General features: G+C 39.7%; 1 protein-coding gene across 11 annotated transcripts in view; it reads left to right on the top strand.

Moving 5' to 3' along the window:
- The window catches only part of dgkb (diacylglycerol kinase, beta), a 797,915-nt gene that overhangs the window by 372,391 nt on the left and 406,936 nt on the right, over window positions 1-18,588 (top strand). For all 11 annotated transcript variants that reach the window (XR_009512720.1, XM_059972636.1, XM_059972640.1 and 8 more), the window contains one exon: window positions 15,983-16,068. Coding sequence is in view for 10 of the 11 variants with exons in the window: in XM_059972636.1 (XP_059828619.1) it covers window positions 15,983-16,068 (86 nt within the window). In the remaining variant the exon portion in view is untranslated. The remainder of the gene's footprint in view (window positions 1-15,982; window positions 16,069-18,588) is intronic.

The following is an 18,588-nucleotide window of genomic DNA, read 5'->3' as shown; positions in this document are numbered from 1 at the left end:
TCCTGTGCCTCCTTCCCAATAGTAGTAATGAGAAGAGGGCATGTTCCAGATGGCCAGCTTAGTGATGGATGCCAGCTTTTTGGTGCACCAGCTCTTGAGGCGTCCTCAATAGTTGGCAGTGATTTGCCCTTAGTGGAGCTGCTTGAGTTTACAACTTTCTGCAGCCTATTGTGACCCTGTGCATTCCATATCAGTTTGTGATGGAACCAGTCAGATTGGTCTCCACTGTACAACTTATAGAAATTTGTAAGAGACTTTGTTGACATACCAATTCACTTCAAACTCCTAATGATGAAGAGCCACAAATTCATAATTGCATCGACACATTGGACCCAGGATTGATCCACTTAGATGTTGAACCCCAGGAACTTGAAGCTGCTCACCCTATCCATTTGTGACCCCTCAATGAGGACTGGACTGTAATCTCCTGAATTCCCTTTTCTGAAGCTCACAATCAATTCCCACAATCTTGCTGAGTGCAAGGTTGTTGTTGTGACACTACTCACCAGGTGAGTTATCTTACTTTTGTATACCTCTGAGATTTTATTGACAATGATGGTATCATTGGGAAATCTATAGATAATGTTTGAGGGGTGCCTAGCCACATCATTATGAGTGTAAAGGGAGTAGAGCAGTGGGCTAAGGATACATACTTGAAGTACAATAAAGGCAGATCTCGATTTAACCAGAGATTTCTCCAACCTCAACTGAACATGAATGTTTCGAAGAGCAGGGAAGTTCTTGCAGTGATCAGGGAATTCTTCAAAAGACCAGGTTAACATCTACCATTTATTCAAAAATACTGAAGTAGATTAATAGCCTAAAGCAAGATCACATAAACATTACTGATGTCTATTTGATTTTATGTAAATAGTTACTGGAGTTTAGAATTGCTTCATTGGCTGCATTTTGGGTCATTCTAAGGGGCACCATTTCAGTCTAACTTTCCTTTGGAAGGAATGTATCTCTTCTGTTACAGGTGTCCTGCAAAGTTTAATTAATGCATTATGATACAGCTTGAAGTTACTGGTAGATAACTGAAACATTTCACAAGTAATTTTAATCATTGTTTATTCAATTCATAAAATTAAATTTTGAAGATCTTCATCCTTCTAACTTCATATTTTGCCAAAGCCTTTTAAATATAGAAACCTTGTTTTATTCAAAATCGTGAAAGGTAAAGTGGTTAATATCAGTTGAATTTCAGAATGAAGAAGACTAAAAATAGGCCATAACTATGCTATACCAACTTGTTTGCAAAACCCAAAGCTTTAATTCAGAAACCTATTCATATCTTAGCAAACCTTGCCTCATTGCACTTTTGGAGGCTTTCCAATTGTTTCATACTGCCATAGTTTTATCTACTGCAGTCTCTGACCCCTAAAAAATCATGATAAGAATATTAATACAACACAATTATAGCTAACATGTTTCATGTTGGAAATCCTTATGACAGTGATGATAGTGTAACAAACAAAGGTTTACTAATCTTTCTTGGGTATAGAAAGTGAAAGACGCACTCAGCAGAAAACTGACTGAACTTTCAGAAATGCTGTGAGAGAAATCTCAACCTCCCTGTTCAAACATCAAAATGCACATGGTAAAAATAATCTCCAAAGAAACAAATTAACATCCTGCTCCCCAGTGCCTTCTCCTTGCATCAAAGCTTCAACACAAACAGAGAAAATAGAATGTGGGTGCTGTTTTTACTCCAGTAATGCTGGATCTCACAATGTAGCCTCTGAGTGAATAATGGAAAGTAAATCAGCTTAAACTCTTTAGAGGGATGAAGGGGATTTGAACTGGTGACAAAAGTTGTATTTAATTACTCCCTTCAGTTTATACACGCTGAAGCAATTAGTCAGATTTACAGTACGTGCAATTAATATAATCTCCAAGACTGATGGAAGTTTTATCTTATACGGAGATGCCATATTGGCACCTAAGTCCTTTTGCAGGAATAAGTTAAAAATCAGATAGTTTAGAAGGATTGATTTTTTTTTCAGATGACTTACCATTGAAGTACTAGGGGCTAGAAATTCATTTTCACAGAGCTGGGGAAAACTTAACACTACAGTTGGTTACAAAAATAGTTTAACCCAGAATTAGGTAATTTCTGTCAATTATCTCAAACTTTTATCACATATCAGGAAATTGCCATTTTCAATTAAGTAGTATCATTATTTCAATTCAACTTTTGTGAAACTCCCCTAAATGATGTTAAGATTAGTGTTACACATATTATTCATCTGCATTAGGGTTATGAACCTGAAACATGACAACTGTTATCTACAACATTAAAGCTTGATTTTATTGATCCTTTCCCCTTGAACGTACAAAGTTTGTATACCATTTACACAATTGCACAGTCTTCTTATCTCTGACCATCTCTGAGACATCAAATGCAACTTCACAGGTATGGTTTGATGGATGTGGGTAGTTAAAGCTAATGTCACTTTCAGCTGATCTCTGCAACATTTCTTAGCATTCTACCCAAACTTTATTCTGAAGGAGAGGAGACTTCATCCACTTTTCCCTCCTCCCACGGGACAAGACTAAACAGATATAGGAGCATTTACGTACTCTACAAACAAATGTAGGCATTTAGAGACCACCCTAGGGTCTTCACATGGAATTCCTACCAGGTGCAAGTGGCTAAATAAAAGAGGTTATGCAGTTGCTGGAAATCCCGAGTAACACACACAAAATGCTGGAGGAACTCAGCAGGTCAGGCAGCTTCTATGGAAAAGAATGAAGAGTCACTGTTTCATATCAAGACCCTTCTCAGGACAAACATACATACCTGTAACCTTGAAACTTGTGGTTGCTGTCTTTCAGCTTGTCCAGGTCTCTCTGATTCCTTGGAGGCATTCTTCCAGCTCTCTCTGTTCATCAGTGGCAACTGTTTCTTGTCTTGTGGGTTCACGTTTTTAAGAATAGGCTACAAACCTTGTGCAGGTCTATATGCTGACCATTGTGAGAACATGCAATACCTCAGCAATGATAGCTGAAACTGATACTATCATTTACCCAAGGATGCATGGCAATTTGTTTGTATATGTCATATTTGAATTTCTTGTTTCTAAAGCCACTTTCAGAATCAGTATATTACAGTGACCCACAATGTTGTTTTTCCAACAAGAAAAAGACAGATAATACTTTCTGCAAGTTTTGAAATTCTGGTAAACTAGAACAGAATGCATGTTTAGAAACATCATTAGGAACAAGGGTAGTCTGTAAGCATTTCATTTTGGAAGTAATTCAATTTTAAGATATATTTTTGCACTCAAAATTCTACAAGAATCTATTTTGAGAAGGGCTAGCAGTAAAAACCACTGATCCAAACACATTGCTCGTTGTTGAATATCGTGGTACAATGGTGAAAGATTTGGGGTTGGTAATCAGCAGAAGGGAATGGTATTTTTAATTGTTAAATTAGTGAAGGATCCACTAAACAAGCTGCAGTCTATTGAAATCAATGAAGTCATAATTTCACTGAACATTCGCAACAGCAGCTTCAATGTTGAAAGCATTACACGGAACGAGTGCATGGAAAAACCTTGCACGACTTGGATATCTGGTGCCTGCCCTGTTGTAGGGGGAGCATTGACCTTGATGTTTCCCTGCTGACTTGCAGAAGCAATGATGCACCATCAATAACTCTCTGAGACGTGAGGCGAGATATAGGCTTTTATTGACTGGAAGAAAGAACAAGCAGCAATTGACCACCATACTACATCCTGGAGAGTGAGGGCAGGGCTCAGGCACCAATCGCCTTTATACCAGGGTCTGTGGGAGGAGCCACAGGAGCAGTCAGCAGGGCGGGCATGTCCAGACAGGTATATGTCGTTCACCACAAGCAGCTGCAGCACACCCTTTTCACACCAATGCTGGCTGAATTGTGCTCTTGTGCTGGGAACTCCTAGTATAGGGCACCTGGTTCTTCACCTGCACTGTTGAGGCAACAATTCCCTTTCTGTGAATGAGAGAGTCCAGCACAAGGTGGACTAAAAGAGCACAGAAATGGTAATATTATTAACATAATTACAAATAATAGTGCCATTTATTGGTGATTTCTGCTGATTTTCAGGGGGTGTGGGTTTATCAGGAATTGACAATAGAGCACAATGAGAAAATAATGAGGTTTTTCACTTCAGAAGCCTGAATGCAAAAGCACGTTATGATTTAAACATTGTAAGGCTACTAAATATTGTTGTACAAAGGGATCTCGGGTTCCTAATGCATGAAGCACAAAAGGATTGACGTGTAGGTTAGCAAATAATTAGGAAGGCTAATTATATACTGGTCTTTATTACAAGGGGTTTGAAGAATAAAAATAGGGAAGTGTTGATGCAATTCCGCAGGCACTGATGAGGGCTGTGTATGTTGTTGATCTTCATATTTCCCCAAAGGAGACATATCTAAAAGTAGTAACAGTCAAAGAAGGTTGTTTCACCTAATGAAGACATTGATTTACCATGAGAGGTTGAGCAGATTGGATCTATATTTTCATTTTAGTTTAGAAGAAGAATTTTTATAATCGTACAAGATTTTGAGGAGCTTCAGCAATGCAGATGCAGACAAGTGTATTCCTTGTGAGGTATCCAGAGCTAGTGTACATATTTCTGAATTAGGTGATTCCAATTTCAGAAAAAAGGAGAGATTTCTTCTCTCAGAGTTTTGAATCTTTGGCATTATTTACCTTGATCTGTGCTGGTAAAGTTATTGAGTGCATTCGGGGGGTGGGGGGGGGGATTAAAATAGGTTTGATTTACAAGGATGTCGATTGCTCTTGAAAGATGGTAGAAAAATGATGCCCTGGTATTGAAGTTGGGGGTGGGGGATGATCAAACCCTTTTCCTTCTTTCTTATATTCTTAACAGTTCTGTGATCATGGGGGGGGGGGGTGATTGTGTCAGAATGTGAATAATAAAACACCCATCCAAAGTGGATTCTGTATAAAATAACTGCATCATAATGTGACAGGGCAGTTTATATTTGTATCTGACTGTTGGGATTGTGAATAAGAAACACTAATTAAAAGATGGCTTTGTTCTAAAGTTGGAAAAAATGTGTTTTAAACCCTTTCTTCTGGAGTAGACTGGACGAGACTGCTTACATATGAGGTACCGAGACACACAACATGGGACCAAAGCTCTTCAGTCCACCACATAAATGGCAATCATCAAAAACCCATCTAAGCCAACCATGATCCCCAGCACATGGCCCAGAGTACTGTACCATAGCAATTCAAGCTGACTAGATGCTTCTTCAATATCATGAGAATACCTGCCCCAAATGTCACTCAGATTAAACATTCCAGATTCCAACCACCCACTGAGTGAAGTAAGTTTTTCCTCCAGTTCCCTCTAAACTCTTACCCCTACTCTAAATCTGAACACTCTACTTTTCAATACCCCTCCTTTGAAGAAATATTTCCTACTTGTACGTCCTATCTATGTTTCTAATAATTTAGTGAAATTTTATCAATTATTCCCCCAATCTCTCCCTCTCCAAGGAAAACAATCCTGTCTATCAATTCTCTCCTAAAATGTGAAGTACTCCAATCCAGATGATATCCTGGTGAATTTCCTCTGCACTCTCTCCAGTGCAATCATGTCTTTTCTATAGTGTATTCCAGGCATATCCTAACCGACATTTTGCAACCTGGTTAATAAATGAAAGCAGTCCATATGCCACCTTCACCATCTTATATAACTCTTTTGCCATCTTCGGGAATCCTTGAACTTGTACATCAAAGTCACTTTCTTCGGCAGTCCTACCAAAGGAACTGCTGCTCATTCTGTATGTAAATTGGTGAATTGTTTATTATTGTTATTGAGATACAGTGCCTTCTAATTTTGCTTACCATTCATACAGGTCATTTCACTACAACAGTGCATTAAGGTAGAACAGGATAAATCAATAACAGAAAGCAGAATGTAATGTTACAGTTACAAAGAATGTGCAGTGCAGGTAGTCAATAAGAGGCAAGGCCACAAGTTTGATTTTTAGTCAAGAATCCACCTTAATATACAAGAAGAGTATTCAAGTGTTGTGCCAGCTGGATAGAAGCTGCCCTTGAAAGAGGTGATACATGCTTTCAGAGTTTTGTATCTTCCGCATGATGGGAGGGGTGAAAGACGGGGCAGTGTCTTTGATAATGCTGGCTGCTTCACTGAGGCAGTGAGAAGGACAGTCAGAATTTTTGGTGGGGAATCTGGTTTTCTTGACGTGCTGAGCTGTGTCCACAACTCTTTGCAATTATTAGTCCTCCCAAAGTGTATCAGCTTGTAGTTATAAGGGTCAAATTCCACCTCTCGTGTTCTGCCTGTCTTAGCAACTGATCAGTAGCATCCTGTAGCATCCAACTATCATCACTGCCAGCAATACTACTATCAATTCTGTGTCATGTGAACACTCACTGATTGTATCTCCTACATTTTATTCCAAATCATTATTATATGCAACAAACAGTAAGGGTCCCAGCACTGATAACTGTGTGAATGTTGCTGATCACAGACCTATAATGACGTAAGAAAATAACCTCCTCTATTATTCTCTGCTTTCCGTCACAAAGGCAATTTGGGATCCAGTTTTCCAACTTGCCTTATGTTTCATATACTCTCACTTCTCAGGCACGTACGTGGGATCTTGTCAGAGGCTTCACAGAAGTCCAAGTCCGTGATGATACATAGAAGAGAAAATCTGCAGATGCTGAAAATCCAAGCAACATACACAAAATGTCGGCTGTACTCTTTTCCATAGATGTTGCCTGCCCTGCTGAGTTCCTCCAACATTTTTGTGTGTGTTGCCATGAGGACACATCCCAGCTTTTATCATTGCAGTTTGTTAACTCTTTGAAATATTCACTCAGATTGGTCAGGATGTGTGCTGCATCCTTACATGATAAACTACTAGAATCAGAGAAACACAAGCACAGAAAAGAGCCCTCCTGACCCTCTTTTTTCATGTGGACGGTAGCATCTATCTACACTAATCCCATTTGCCTGCAGTTGTCCTTAACCCTCTCTCCCTTTTTTATCTAAGTACTAGTTACACTGATTTTCTTTGAATCAGGCCTCCCTTTCCAAGTGCCCTTTCTTCAGAATCCTCCTGAAGAATTCTTTTCAATAATTTCCCTACCACTAAAGTTAGACTCACAGGTCTTTAATTACCAGACTTATTCCTGCCTCCCTTCTTAAATAATGGAAGCAGACTTGCTGTGAACCACTTCTTTGGCACTTTATCTGTGGTTTAGTTTAATTAGTTCATTATCAAAGTACATATAAGTCACCATATACAACCCTGAGATTCAATTTGTTGCGGGCATATTCAATGTACCTATAATATAATCAATGAAGGACAGCACCAACTTGTGCATTCAACCAGTGTGCAAAAGACCACAAACAGAGTAAATTCAAAAAGAAATAGTAATAATACATACGGTAAATAAATAAGCAATAAATATTGAGAACATGAGCTGAAGAGTCCTTGAAAGTGTATCCATAGGTTGTGGGAACATTTCAATGATGGGGCAAGTGAAGGCTGAGTATAGTTATCCCCTTAGGTTCATGAGCCTGATGGTTGAGATGTAATAACTGTTCCTGAACCTGGTGGTAGGAGTCCTGAGGTTCCTGTACCTTCTTCCTGATGGTAGCAGGAAGACTAGAGCATAAACAAGGTGGTGTGGGTCCCTAATGATGTCACCAAAGTGTCTTACAAATTTCTATGGATGTATAGTGGAGAGCATTCTGATTTAATACATCACAGCCTGCTATGGAGACTCCAACGTGCAGGATCAAAAGAGGCTGCAGATGGATGTAGGGTCATCCAGCCCTATCCTTCCTCCCCATTTCTAGGATATCTGCAAGATGAAGTGTCCTAAGAAGGCAACATCCACCTCGAAGGGACATGCCTTCTACTTTATACCATCAGGAGAAGGTACAGGACCTCTGAAGACTCACACTCAATGATTTAGGAAAAGCTTCTTTCTCTCTGCCATCAAATTCCTGAATGGTCCATGATCTCATGAACAGTATCTCACTATTCCTTTATTTTGTGCACTATGTATTTATTTTATAATTTATAGTAGTTGTTACAGTACTGCAAAACGACAAATTTAATACCATTTACAGTTCCTGTAAAATGTATTCACTCCCCTTGGAAGTTTTCATATTTTATTGTTTTACAACATTGAATCACAGTGAATTGAATTTGGCTTTTTTGACACTGAAAGACTCCTTTGTGTCAGTGAAAATAAAATTTCTGCAAATTGGTTTTAATTTATTACAATTATTAAACACAAAATAATGGATTGCATAATTACTCACCCTCTTCGCATCAGTATTTAGTAGGTGCACCTTTGGCAGCAATTACAGCCTTGAGTCTGTGTGGACAGATCTCTATCAGCTTTGCACATCTGGACATGGCAATTTTTCCTCAAGTTCCTTTACAAAACTGCTGAAGCTCTGTCAGATTTCATGGGGATCATGAGTGAACAGCCCTTTTCAAGTCCAGCCACAAATCCTTAATGGGATTGATGTCTTGTCTCTGATTTGGCCACTCCAGGACATTAACTTAGTTGATTTTAAGCCATTCCTGTGTAGCTTTGGCTTTATGCATGAGGTGATTGTCTTGCTGGAAAACAAATCTTCTCCCAAGCCACGGTTCTCTTGTAGACTGCATCAAGTTTTCCTCCAGGATTTTCCTGTATTTTGCTGCATTCATTTTACTCTCTACTTCACAAGCCTTTCAAGGCCTTCTTTAGTAAAGTATCCCCAATGCGTGATGCAGCCACCACTATGCTTCACAGTAGGGATGATGTGTTTTTGATTATGTGTTGTTTGGCTTCTGCAACATAGCATTTAGTCTGATGGCCAAGAAGTTCAATTTTGGTTTCATTAGACCATTGAAATTTCTTCCAGCTGACTTCAGAGTCTCCCACATGCCTCCTGGCTGCGATTTTATGTGAGTTTTTTTCAACAGTGGCTTTCCCTTTGCCTCTCTCCCATAAAGCTGTGACTGGTGAAGCACCCGGGCAACAGTTGTATGCGCAGTAAACACAAAGTACACTGCAGATGCTGTGGTCAAATCAAGATGTACAAAAAAAAACAGGATGAACTCAGCAGGTCGGGTGGCATCCGTTGAAAGAAGCAGTCAACGTTTTGGGTCAAGACCCTTCGTCAGGACTAAAGAAGGAGGGGGCAGGGGCCCTATAAAGAAGGTGGGGGGAGGGTGGAAAACCAATCAGAGGAAAGATCAAGGGATAGAGGAGGGGAAGCAGGGAGGGAATAGGCAGGAGAGGTGAAGAAGGAATCTAAGGGGAAAGCACTATGGGTAGTAGAAGGCAGAGTCATGAGAGGTGATAGGCAGCTAGAAGAGGAGACAGAGTGAAGGTGGGATGGGGGAAGGGAGAGGGAGGGAATTACCAGAAGTTGGAGAATACGATGTTCATACCAAGGGGCTGGAGACTACCCAGACTGTATATGAGATGTTGTTCCTCCAACCAAAGTTTGGCCTCATCATGGCAGTAGAGGAGGCCATGTATGGACATATCCAAATGGGAATGAGAGGGAAAGTTGAAGTGAGTGGCAACCAGGAGGTCCTGTCTGTTGCGGTAGACGGAGCGTAGGAGCTTGACGAAGCGGTCCCCCAATCTGCCTCGGGTCTCACCGATGTAGAGGAAGCTGCACCGGGAGCACCAGATGCGATCTATTACCCCAACAGACTCACAAGTGAAGTGTTGCCTCACCTGGAAGGACTGTTTGGGGCCCTGAATGGTTGTAAGAAATGAGGTGTAGGGACAGGTGTAGCACTTACACTTGCAGGGGTAAGTACCAGGTGGGAGATCTGTGGGGAGGGTCGTGTGGACCAGGCAGTTGTGGAGGGAACGATCTCTGTGAAAAGCAGAGAGGAGTAGAGAGGGAAAGATGTCCTTAGTGGTGGAGTCCTGTTGAAGGGGGCGAAGTTGCGGAGGATAATATGCTGGATCCGGAGGTTGCTGGGGTGGTAGGTGAGGACAAGGGGAACACGGTCCCTGTTGTGCTGACGGGAGGATGGGGTGAGGGCCAAAGTGCGGGAAATGGAGGAGGTGCGGGTGAGGGCATCATCGATGACGGCAGAAGGGAAACTACAATTCTTAAAGAAAGAGGACATTTGGGATATCCTGGAATGGAAAGCCTCATCCTGGGAGCAGATGCGGCGGAGACGGAGGAACTGGGAATAGGGAATAGAATTTTTGCATTTGGCAAGGTGGGAAGAGGTATAATCAAGGTAGTTATGGGAGTCAGTGGGTTTATAGAAGATGTCAGTGGACAGTCTATCTCCAGAGATGGAGACCGAGAGATCGAGAAGTGGGGGGTGTGGGAATTATGAGTTTTTTGGCTGAGGATGGAAGGTCTCCGGAGTTGATAAGGGCAACGATGGTACGGGAGACAATGGTTTGATGTTTTTTGGTGGGGTCCTGTTCCAGGGGTAAGTAAGAGAAGGTGTCAGAGAGCTGCCGTTTGGCCTCAGTGAGGTAGAGTCTGTCTGCCAGACCACTGCGGCACCACCTTTGTCTGCGGGTTTGATGGTGAGGTTAGGACGAGTGCGGAGAGAGTGGAGGGCAGTGTGTTCGGAGGGCAGTGTGTTCAGTGGGAGTGAGGTTGGAACAGGAGAGAGGAGTGGTGAAGTTGAGATGGTTAATGTCTCAGCAACAGTTGGAGATGAAAAGATCGAGTGCAGGTAGAAGGCCTGGTGGAGGTGTCCAGGAGGAAGAGGAGGGTTGAAGACTGGAGAAGGGGTCATCGATAGGGAGAGGGGAATCCTTGTTAAAGTAGTAGGCTTGGAGACGTAAGCGACAGAAGAAGAGTTCAGTGTCATGCCGGGCACGGACCTCACTGAGGTGTGGACGGAGGGGGACAAAAGTGAGGCCCTTGCTGAGCACAGAACGCTCTGCCTCAGAGAGGGGAAGGTCAGAGGGAATGGTGAAGACATGGCAAGGGTTGGGGCTGGGGTCAGAGGAGGGCAAAGAGTGGGAGGTCTCAGGAGGGAGAGGGGGATTGGGACGTTCAGGGAGTCTCTCATCCCAGGGAGATGCGCAGTCTCTCCCATCTCAGCCACTGAAGCTTGTAACTCCTATAGAGATGTCATAAACTCTCACACAAGTCCCAATTCTTGCACAGTAACTCATTTTTTGAGGATGGGCTACTCTAGACAGATTTACAGCTGTGCCATATTCTTTCCATTTCTTGATCGTGACTTCATTGTACTTCAAGTGATATTTAGTGACTTGGAAATTTCTTTGTATCTATCTCCTGACCTGTCTTTTCAAAAATCTTCTCAGGGAATTGCTTCAAGTGTTCTTTTGTCTTTGTGGTGTATTTTTTAACAGGATATTGACTCGCCAGCAGTTAGACTTTCCAGATACAGATGTATTTTTACTAGAATCAATTGAAACACCTTGACTGCAAAAACAGAGCACTATTTAACTAATTATGTGATTTCTAAAACCAATTGGCTGCACCATTGATGATTTGGTGTGTCATATTAAAGGGGGTGAATACTTAAGCAATTAATTATTTTGTGTAGTAGATCTGTAATTAATTTAGATAACTTTTGTAGAGATGTATTTTCACTTTGATACGAAATAGCCTCTTTTGATCAGTGTCAAAAAAAGCCAAATTAAATCCACTATGATTCAATGTTTTAAAACAATGAAATATGAGAACTTCCAAGGGGTTGAATATAAAAGGCAAACACAAGGAAATCTGCAGATGCTGGAAATAGAAGCAACACACACAAAATGTTGGTGGAACGTAGCAGGCCAGGCAGCATCTATAGGGAGAAGCGCTGTTGACGTTTCGGGCCGAGACCCTTCGTCAGGACTAACTGAAAGGAAAGATAGTAAGAGATTTGAAAGTAGGAGGGGGAGGGGAAAATGCGAAATGATAGGAGAAGACTGGAGGGAGTTGGGTGAAGCTAACAGCTGGAAAGGTGATTGGCAAAAGGGATACAGAGCTGGAGAAGGGAAAGGATCATGGGATGGGAAGCCTATGGAGAAAGAAAGGGGGAGGGGAGCACCAGACGGAGATGGCAGAGTGATGGGCAGAGAGAGAAAGAAAAAAAGGGAAGGGGGGGGTTGTATACTTTTTATAGGTACTGTAAGTCAGTGATAATAAACCTGATTCTGATTCTTCTGAAACACCATGCCTGTTTTCAGTTCTAAGTTATGCCAGTGTTTCTTAGGTAAGTGTCCTGTTTCTCTGCCTCCCTCTCCCAGCCCAAAACCTCATGCAGCTGGTGTCAACTAACTGACCCAGTATTCATATATTAAAATGGATGATCTGTCTTTGAAACCTTTACATGGTCCAGCCGATTTCATAAGGACTAAAAATAAGGCCCAGCTTGATTAATATAATCAGTGCAGTGGTCTGAAGATTAATTGGTTGTGATACAATTGTAGGCAAATTATTTTGACTGTAGGTTTAATTTGGGGGTGTAATTGAACTTGGTCATAATCTCCCTGTGCGTTGAAACTCTCCCTGAAGTTTTGATTCTTGACAATCATTCTGAGGTCTTTACGTTATTTTAAATGTCTAAAGGTTTATCCATTTACTAATTTCATCTTCCTTCAGCTCCAATGCCTTTACTTGTGTTATCATTCAAAGATTTAAAGTGCATTTATTATCAAGGTATGTATGAAGCATACAACCTCGAGACATCCCTTCATCACAGACAGCCACAAACCAAAGAAAACCATGGAACTCATTCAAAGAAAAATATCAAACCCCCTCCCCACACACAAAAATTGTGCAAAAGTCAACAAAAACACAAGCGAAAAACGCAGAATATAAAACACAAAATCGAAAATCTGAAGCAGAACCTAAGGTAGATCAGCACTGAATCTGTGCATACTTTTTTGGAACTGTTATTGTATGTCTGCCCATTTTAGCTATAGCTTCTACAAATTCTATGGTCTCGGCATATTTTTTTCTGCAGGGTTTAAATTTTCATTGTTTACACACTATTCATGCAGTTTTGCTTGACTTGCCCATTGAAAAGATAGGCAGGTGTATCAGGCAAAAACATGTATCACACCTGCTGAAGATTCAAATTTCCCTTGACCATGACTCCTAGAATCAGCTTATTCCAGAAACTGGGAATTCCATTATTTCTAATGGATGTAAAATTGTTCTCCTTGAGGCACTTCTTCAAAGTCTCCTGCTTTGAAAAGGCAATCGATTTTTAAAAAATACAAATATTTTCTCCTCAGGTTATATTTATTCAAGGTTCCTTGTATGCTGTGTCTGTAAGGGCTCTTTAATAAAGTAGACCAGGTGGGAATTCTGCTGAGCTCTAAGCAGACCATCTGAGATGTTTTTGTTTTATTATTATTTTTTGGTATGATGTATGGAAAAGCCAATTTTTAAAGTTTTGTTCTTTGCAGTATAGACTTTTCTGACTGCAGTTCACATTTCATAACTTCATAAAAAAAATTGGGATAAAAATAAAATGTAATGAGTTTGTAGCACCAGATGGAACAAGTATAGCAAAACGGCACTAATTTGAACCGGTTGGAACAAACCACAGTTCTGACTAGTCATTTGTTCTAACTAGCAATTTATCACTCAAGATTTGATGTATGGAGATGATGGCTGTTCAGAAGATGGAGGAGCTGCATGAGCGTCAATTTAAGTTTTAGGTTCAGCGGAGGAATTGCCATTTAAATGGAATATTATAGTTTTAAATTAACAGCAGGAGGTTGGCTGAAGTCAGGAGTGAGGATCTTGTATTTAAATATTTCAACACTCCTAACAGTGGAGCTGTGTGGCAGTTGGCAACGATGTTACCCATTCCCTGAGTGCCATGAAATTCAGTTGGCAGCTTTCCCTCTACAGTTCCAACTTGCAGCAAGTCTCCAACTGCAAATTATAACTTTGAAACAAGATGTTTGAAACTCGCTGGAGACTTACCAGTAGACATCAAGTCTTGATTGTTCATAGTTCTAGATAGGGGATTGGGGTTTCTCTGTTCAAAAGAAGTATTTGTTTGAAAATGTTTCTGTAAAGTGCCTTGGAATTTTTTGCTATGTAAAAAGATGTTGTGTAAATGCAGGTTATTGCTTATAAAGGCATTTTATAGTTGATAGCTGATCAAATACTGCCATTGGCTGTAGCAAGAGAAACTATTCATTATACAAAACTGAAATTATGATTTACAAAGCTATTTGATTCTGTTTGAATTCTACTGATGCTGTACTATATTTCAATCGTGCTGCCACTTTCCATCATCAGTATTAAATTATAATCCCATATGGAAACTGCAAGATTTCAGATTAACTGAGATCTTGTATTAAAGAAAATGCTAAATTTTGATAGACAATTTTTTCTCTCAGCAAAATCAGGATATCACTCAGAATTGATTCAGCTGTTAACTACATCAAAATGCTAAACTTTGATATATGAATCGTGCTTCAATGTCAAAAGTTTAAAGTACAGCTATTCACAATTGAATGGGGGGTGCAATATATTAAAATAAAAAAAAACTGTTTCTCTGGAAACGGCAGTTTAAAGACATTTGTATTTGAAGATAAAGTACAAATTTAATGTAAAATGCACTTTATTTTATTCACTTTATTATTTCTGTGGTAAACTTATAACAAATAAAAAGAGAAAGTTTTTGATAACTAAATTATAGGAGAGCTAGAGACTGAATATTCTAATGCTAAGTCATCCGTCATCTAACTCTTTTTAGGAAAATTCTATTATGAAATGGAATGATGATTTAAATTATGAGCTTCTAAAGGAGGCTAAGGATAATACATTAGGGAATGCATAGTTCTATAGGCCTAGCCATTGAAATGTGTAAAAGTGTATAATTTTTTTTAAGCATCTATTGGAAGGCAAAATGTATTTAAAGGGTTCTACAGAGAGCTACTGAATTCAAAGCCATAAGTCAAAACCTTACTGACCACAGTAGAAATGTGGATTTGCATACTTCCTCATATATTTGCCAGGATAAGGAATATGACTTTCAAGGGACCATAGTAGGATTCTCTCAACTCAAGAGGATTGATGAGAATTTACTATAGCACTAATATTTATAGTTTTAGAATCAGTATTTGGGATAAGCGTTATTGTGAAAAAAGATATACTGCTTTCCCAGTGTATATGACAAATAAATTCTTCTCAGGCTTCCAGCCGGGTACAAGTATCAATTATAACTGACATTTTGGTGACACAAACTGCCATCTTCATCATGGATGATACTGAGGCATGTCTATATTGGTGATATTTATTGTTGTTTGACATGTTGTGGGCTCAGAGATGCTCTTCTTCCCACCGCTGTTGTAATGCATGGTTATTTGAGTTACTGACTCCTTCCTGTCAGCTTTTACCAGTTTGGCCTTTCTCCTCTGATCCCTCTTATTATCAGGTTTTTTGCTGTCAGAACTGCCTCTCACGGGATGTTCTTTGCTTTGTGCAACATTCTCTATAAACACTAGAGACTGTTGTGCATGAAAATCCCAGGAGATCAGCAGATTCTGAGGTACTGAAACCCACCTTGTCTGGCACCAACACTCATTCCATGATGAAGCTCACTTAGATCACATTTCTTCCCAATTCTAAATGTTTGGGCTAAACAACAACTGAATCTCTTGACCATCTCTGCATTCTTTTATGCATTGAGTTGTTGCCACGTGATTGGCTGATTTGATATTTGTATTAACAAGCATGTGTGCAGGTGTATCTAATAAAATGGCCACTGAGTGTAAGAAAGGCTAAACAATTTTGTAACTGAGACTCTTAGTAATAAATCTTTTAGTGTTAGTCCTATTGTGGAAATTACTGAACATCTCATTATGAAGGAAACATTCAGTTAAAAGCTGGAAATTAAGCAGAAAATTCTCGGCATACGGAGTGATTTCCCCTTTCCAGCAGCTGTAATTTTTTCGTTAAGGATAGGCTTGTCACAATCTGTTTTTTTTTTCATTTAGGTTAAATTTTTTCAGGGATGTTCCTGACTTTAGACTTCTGGCTTGTGGTGGAGATGGAACAGTAGGATGGATCCTCGATTGCATAGGTAAGGTTGTGAGTTACTGTAAGCCCCAGAACTGTACCCGCAATTGGAAACCTGAAATAAAACTGAAAACACCAAAGATCAAGGCAAGCTTGCAGCTATCTAGTGAACTGATTCTCCATGAAGACTCTCACATGGTCAGTTCTTCCACTGCTTTTGGAAAAAAAAGATTAATTTGGGATATAGTAAATTTCAAATAGTGAAAATAAGCTGTAATTCTTTTTGAAGGAGCTCCAAACATTCAGATAAAAAACAGTTTATTCAATAGTGGAGCAATGCTCTTATGTTTTTTGTATTCTTGGACATTCACCATTTTCCATTGGTGCATAGTTTATAATTTCACTTGCTCCCTTTCCACTGCCACGCCTCAATGCACATTTCAGTTTCACTACCAACAACTTTCCACTCAATATCTCACAAGTTTGCCATTTAAATATGCACTTTTTGTTCCCTTCATTTGATTTTAAACATTTTACTTAAGAGTATGAATATTTATTGGAGGCTGGGAAACAAATGATCTGGTTAAAGAATGCTCCATCAAAAGCAAAAACTCTTATTGAGTTGTAATGCTTCCATGCTATAAATATTAAATACACTGCTCCAGGTTGTCTTGGTGATGATGCAAGTAAAACATTGAAACAAATAAGAATTTTCCAACACAGTAATAATCCATTCAGTCACAAGCAAGGCAGCCGGAATTCATTCACATCCCCAACACAGAAAGGGCCAGATGCTCTGCAACATAAAAATTATCAATGCAACCATGTGTATTTGTGAATTCATGCATACACAATTGTGTAGAACTGATTAATTCTTCTAACTAATTGGGCAGTTTTCTCAAAGAGTAACTGAGCCATGTCAACTAAATAGGACCCAGGTTTGATCATGGCCTGTGCCAATTAAACAAATCTTATCTGATGTCACAGCAAGGGAATTAAAATTGGCTTCAGTGTCCCTGTGCATGGGATAGCATAATTAGCTTAACAGCTATCCAGCCACAATAGCTGTCCAGTTATCCCTGCTAGAGATGCCTATTTGTAGGCAATGGGCAATAACTGATTAAAGTCACTTTGACTCACTTTCACATATGAAGCTCTAATGAGAAATGACTCCATTTGACTAAAATCCCCAAAGTAAAATTGAAAGGTCCTTTTTGATCTCAGACCTATACAATACAGTTTGTTACTGCCTAGATGATTTTTTTTTTGTGCATGTGATCTTGACAATTCCCATAGTCTAAATATGTCCATGGACAGTCTTGGTATCAGCTGTGTTACTCAAACCTCTGCCCGTTTTGGGTGCTGCTGACGTGAAGTTTGAGGGAAGTCCGAGACCACAGTCCAAGAAGGTGCCAGTCTGTTTCACTTATGCTTTTGTACAGGGTGTGCTCAGGAGCAGCAGCATTTCAACCATTTCAACACGTACCTCTGAAATCTTGGGTTTCATCTTTCACAATACTTAACCTTTTGCAGCGCTAGGTCATTGAGTGGAAAGCTCTGACCCTGAAGTACTACAATTAAAAAATATTAACAGCTAAAATATTTTATTACACAAGATTAGATTAAGTATAAGAAATTAATTGACAGCATGAATCCTATCTCATCACATTCCAGCCTGATTTTTTAAAAAATCTAAATGCTGTAGTGATCACGTCAGGCGTCTTCATTTCATTATTCAGTTGTTTTTGTTTGAAAAGCTTAATTATTTTATGAAAGTATATTTAGTGTTTTTCATTCACAGAGTATTTTGGTGTATTTATTGTACTGAATTTTACCCCCTTCTCTTTCTGCCCATTTGTTAGACTGGAAAACCTTTTTAATTGGATGAAATCTGCCATCATAAGCATGCAGCTGAGAAGACAGATTAAACATAGTTGTGGTTGACTGTTACTCTTTTCTGCCAACAGTAATATCCCAGTGCTGAATCAAATCAAAATTAATATTTCAATGCCACTTTCAAATTGGGGGTGGGGGGGGGAATCCTCAACATAGTAAATGCCGTGTCTGATGTTTGTGCTATCAGCATTTGGAAAGGCAAGTGTTGATGCAGATAGTCAGCATGGATTTGTGTATGGGGAATCAAACCTCACAAATTTCATTGGGTTTTCTGAAAAGATGACAAAGAAGGTTGTGTTGAGAGCAGGGTAGCAGAAGTTATCTATATGGACACTAGCAAGGATTTTGACCAAGTCCCTCATTGTAGGTTGCTCCTTAAAGTGAGATCACAGGGAATCCAGGTTGAGGTAACTAATCAGATACAAAATTGGATTGGAGGTGAAAGGAGGAGTGTCATAGTCAAGAATTTTTTTTATCAGCCTGTGACCAGTGGTGTCCGCAGGGATTAGTGCTGTGTTCCTTGTAGTTTGTGATATACTGTATATTAACAATTTAGATGATAATGTAAGTAGCATGATTCGTAAGTTTGTGGATGACACCAATGTGGTGGATTGTGACAAAAGGTTTTCTAAGATTACAATAGGATCTTGATCAATGAAAAAGGTAAAGGAATGGCCAATGGAATTTA

Source organism: Hypanus sabinus, chromosome 6, assembly GCF_030144855.1.
Source record: "Hypanus sabinus isolate sHypSab1 chromosome 6, sHypSab1.hap1, whole genome shotgun sequence".
NCBI lineage: Eukaryota > Metazoa > Chordata > Chondrichthyes > Myliobatiformes > Dasyatidae > Hypanus > Hypanus sabinus.
The sequence above is the reverse complement of the archived record's forward strand: the minus strand, read 5'-3'. Positions and strand labels throughout refer to the sequence as shown.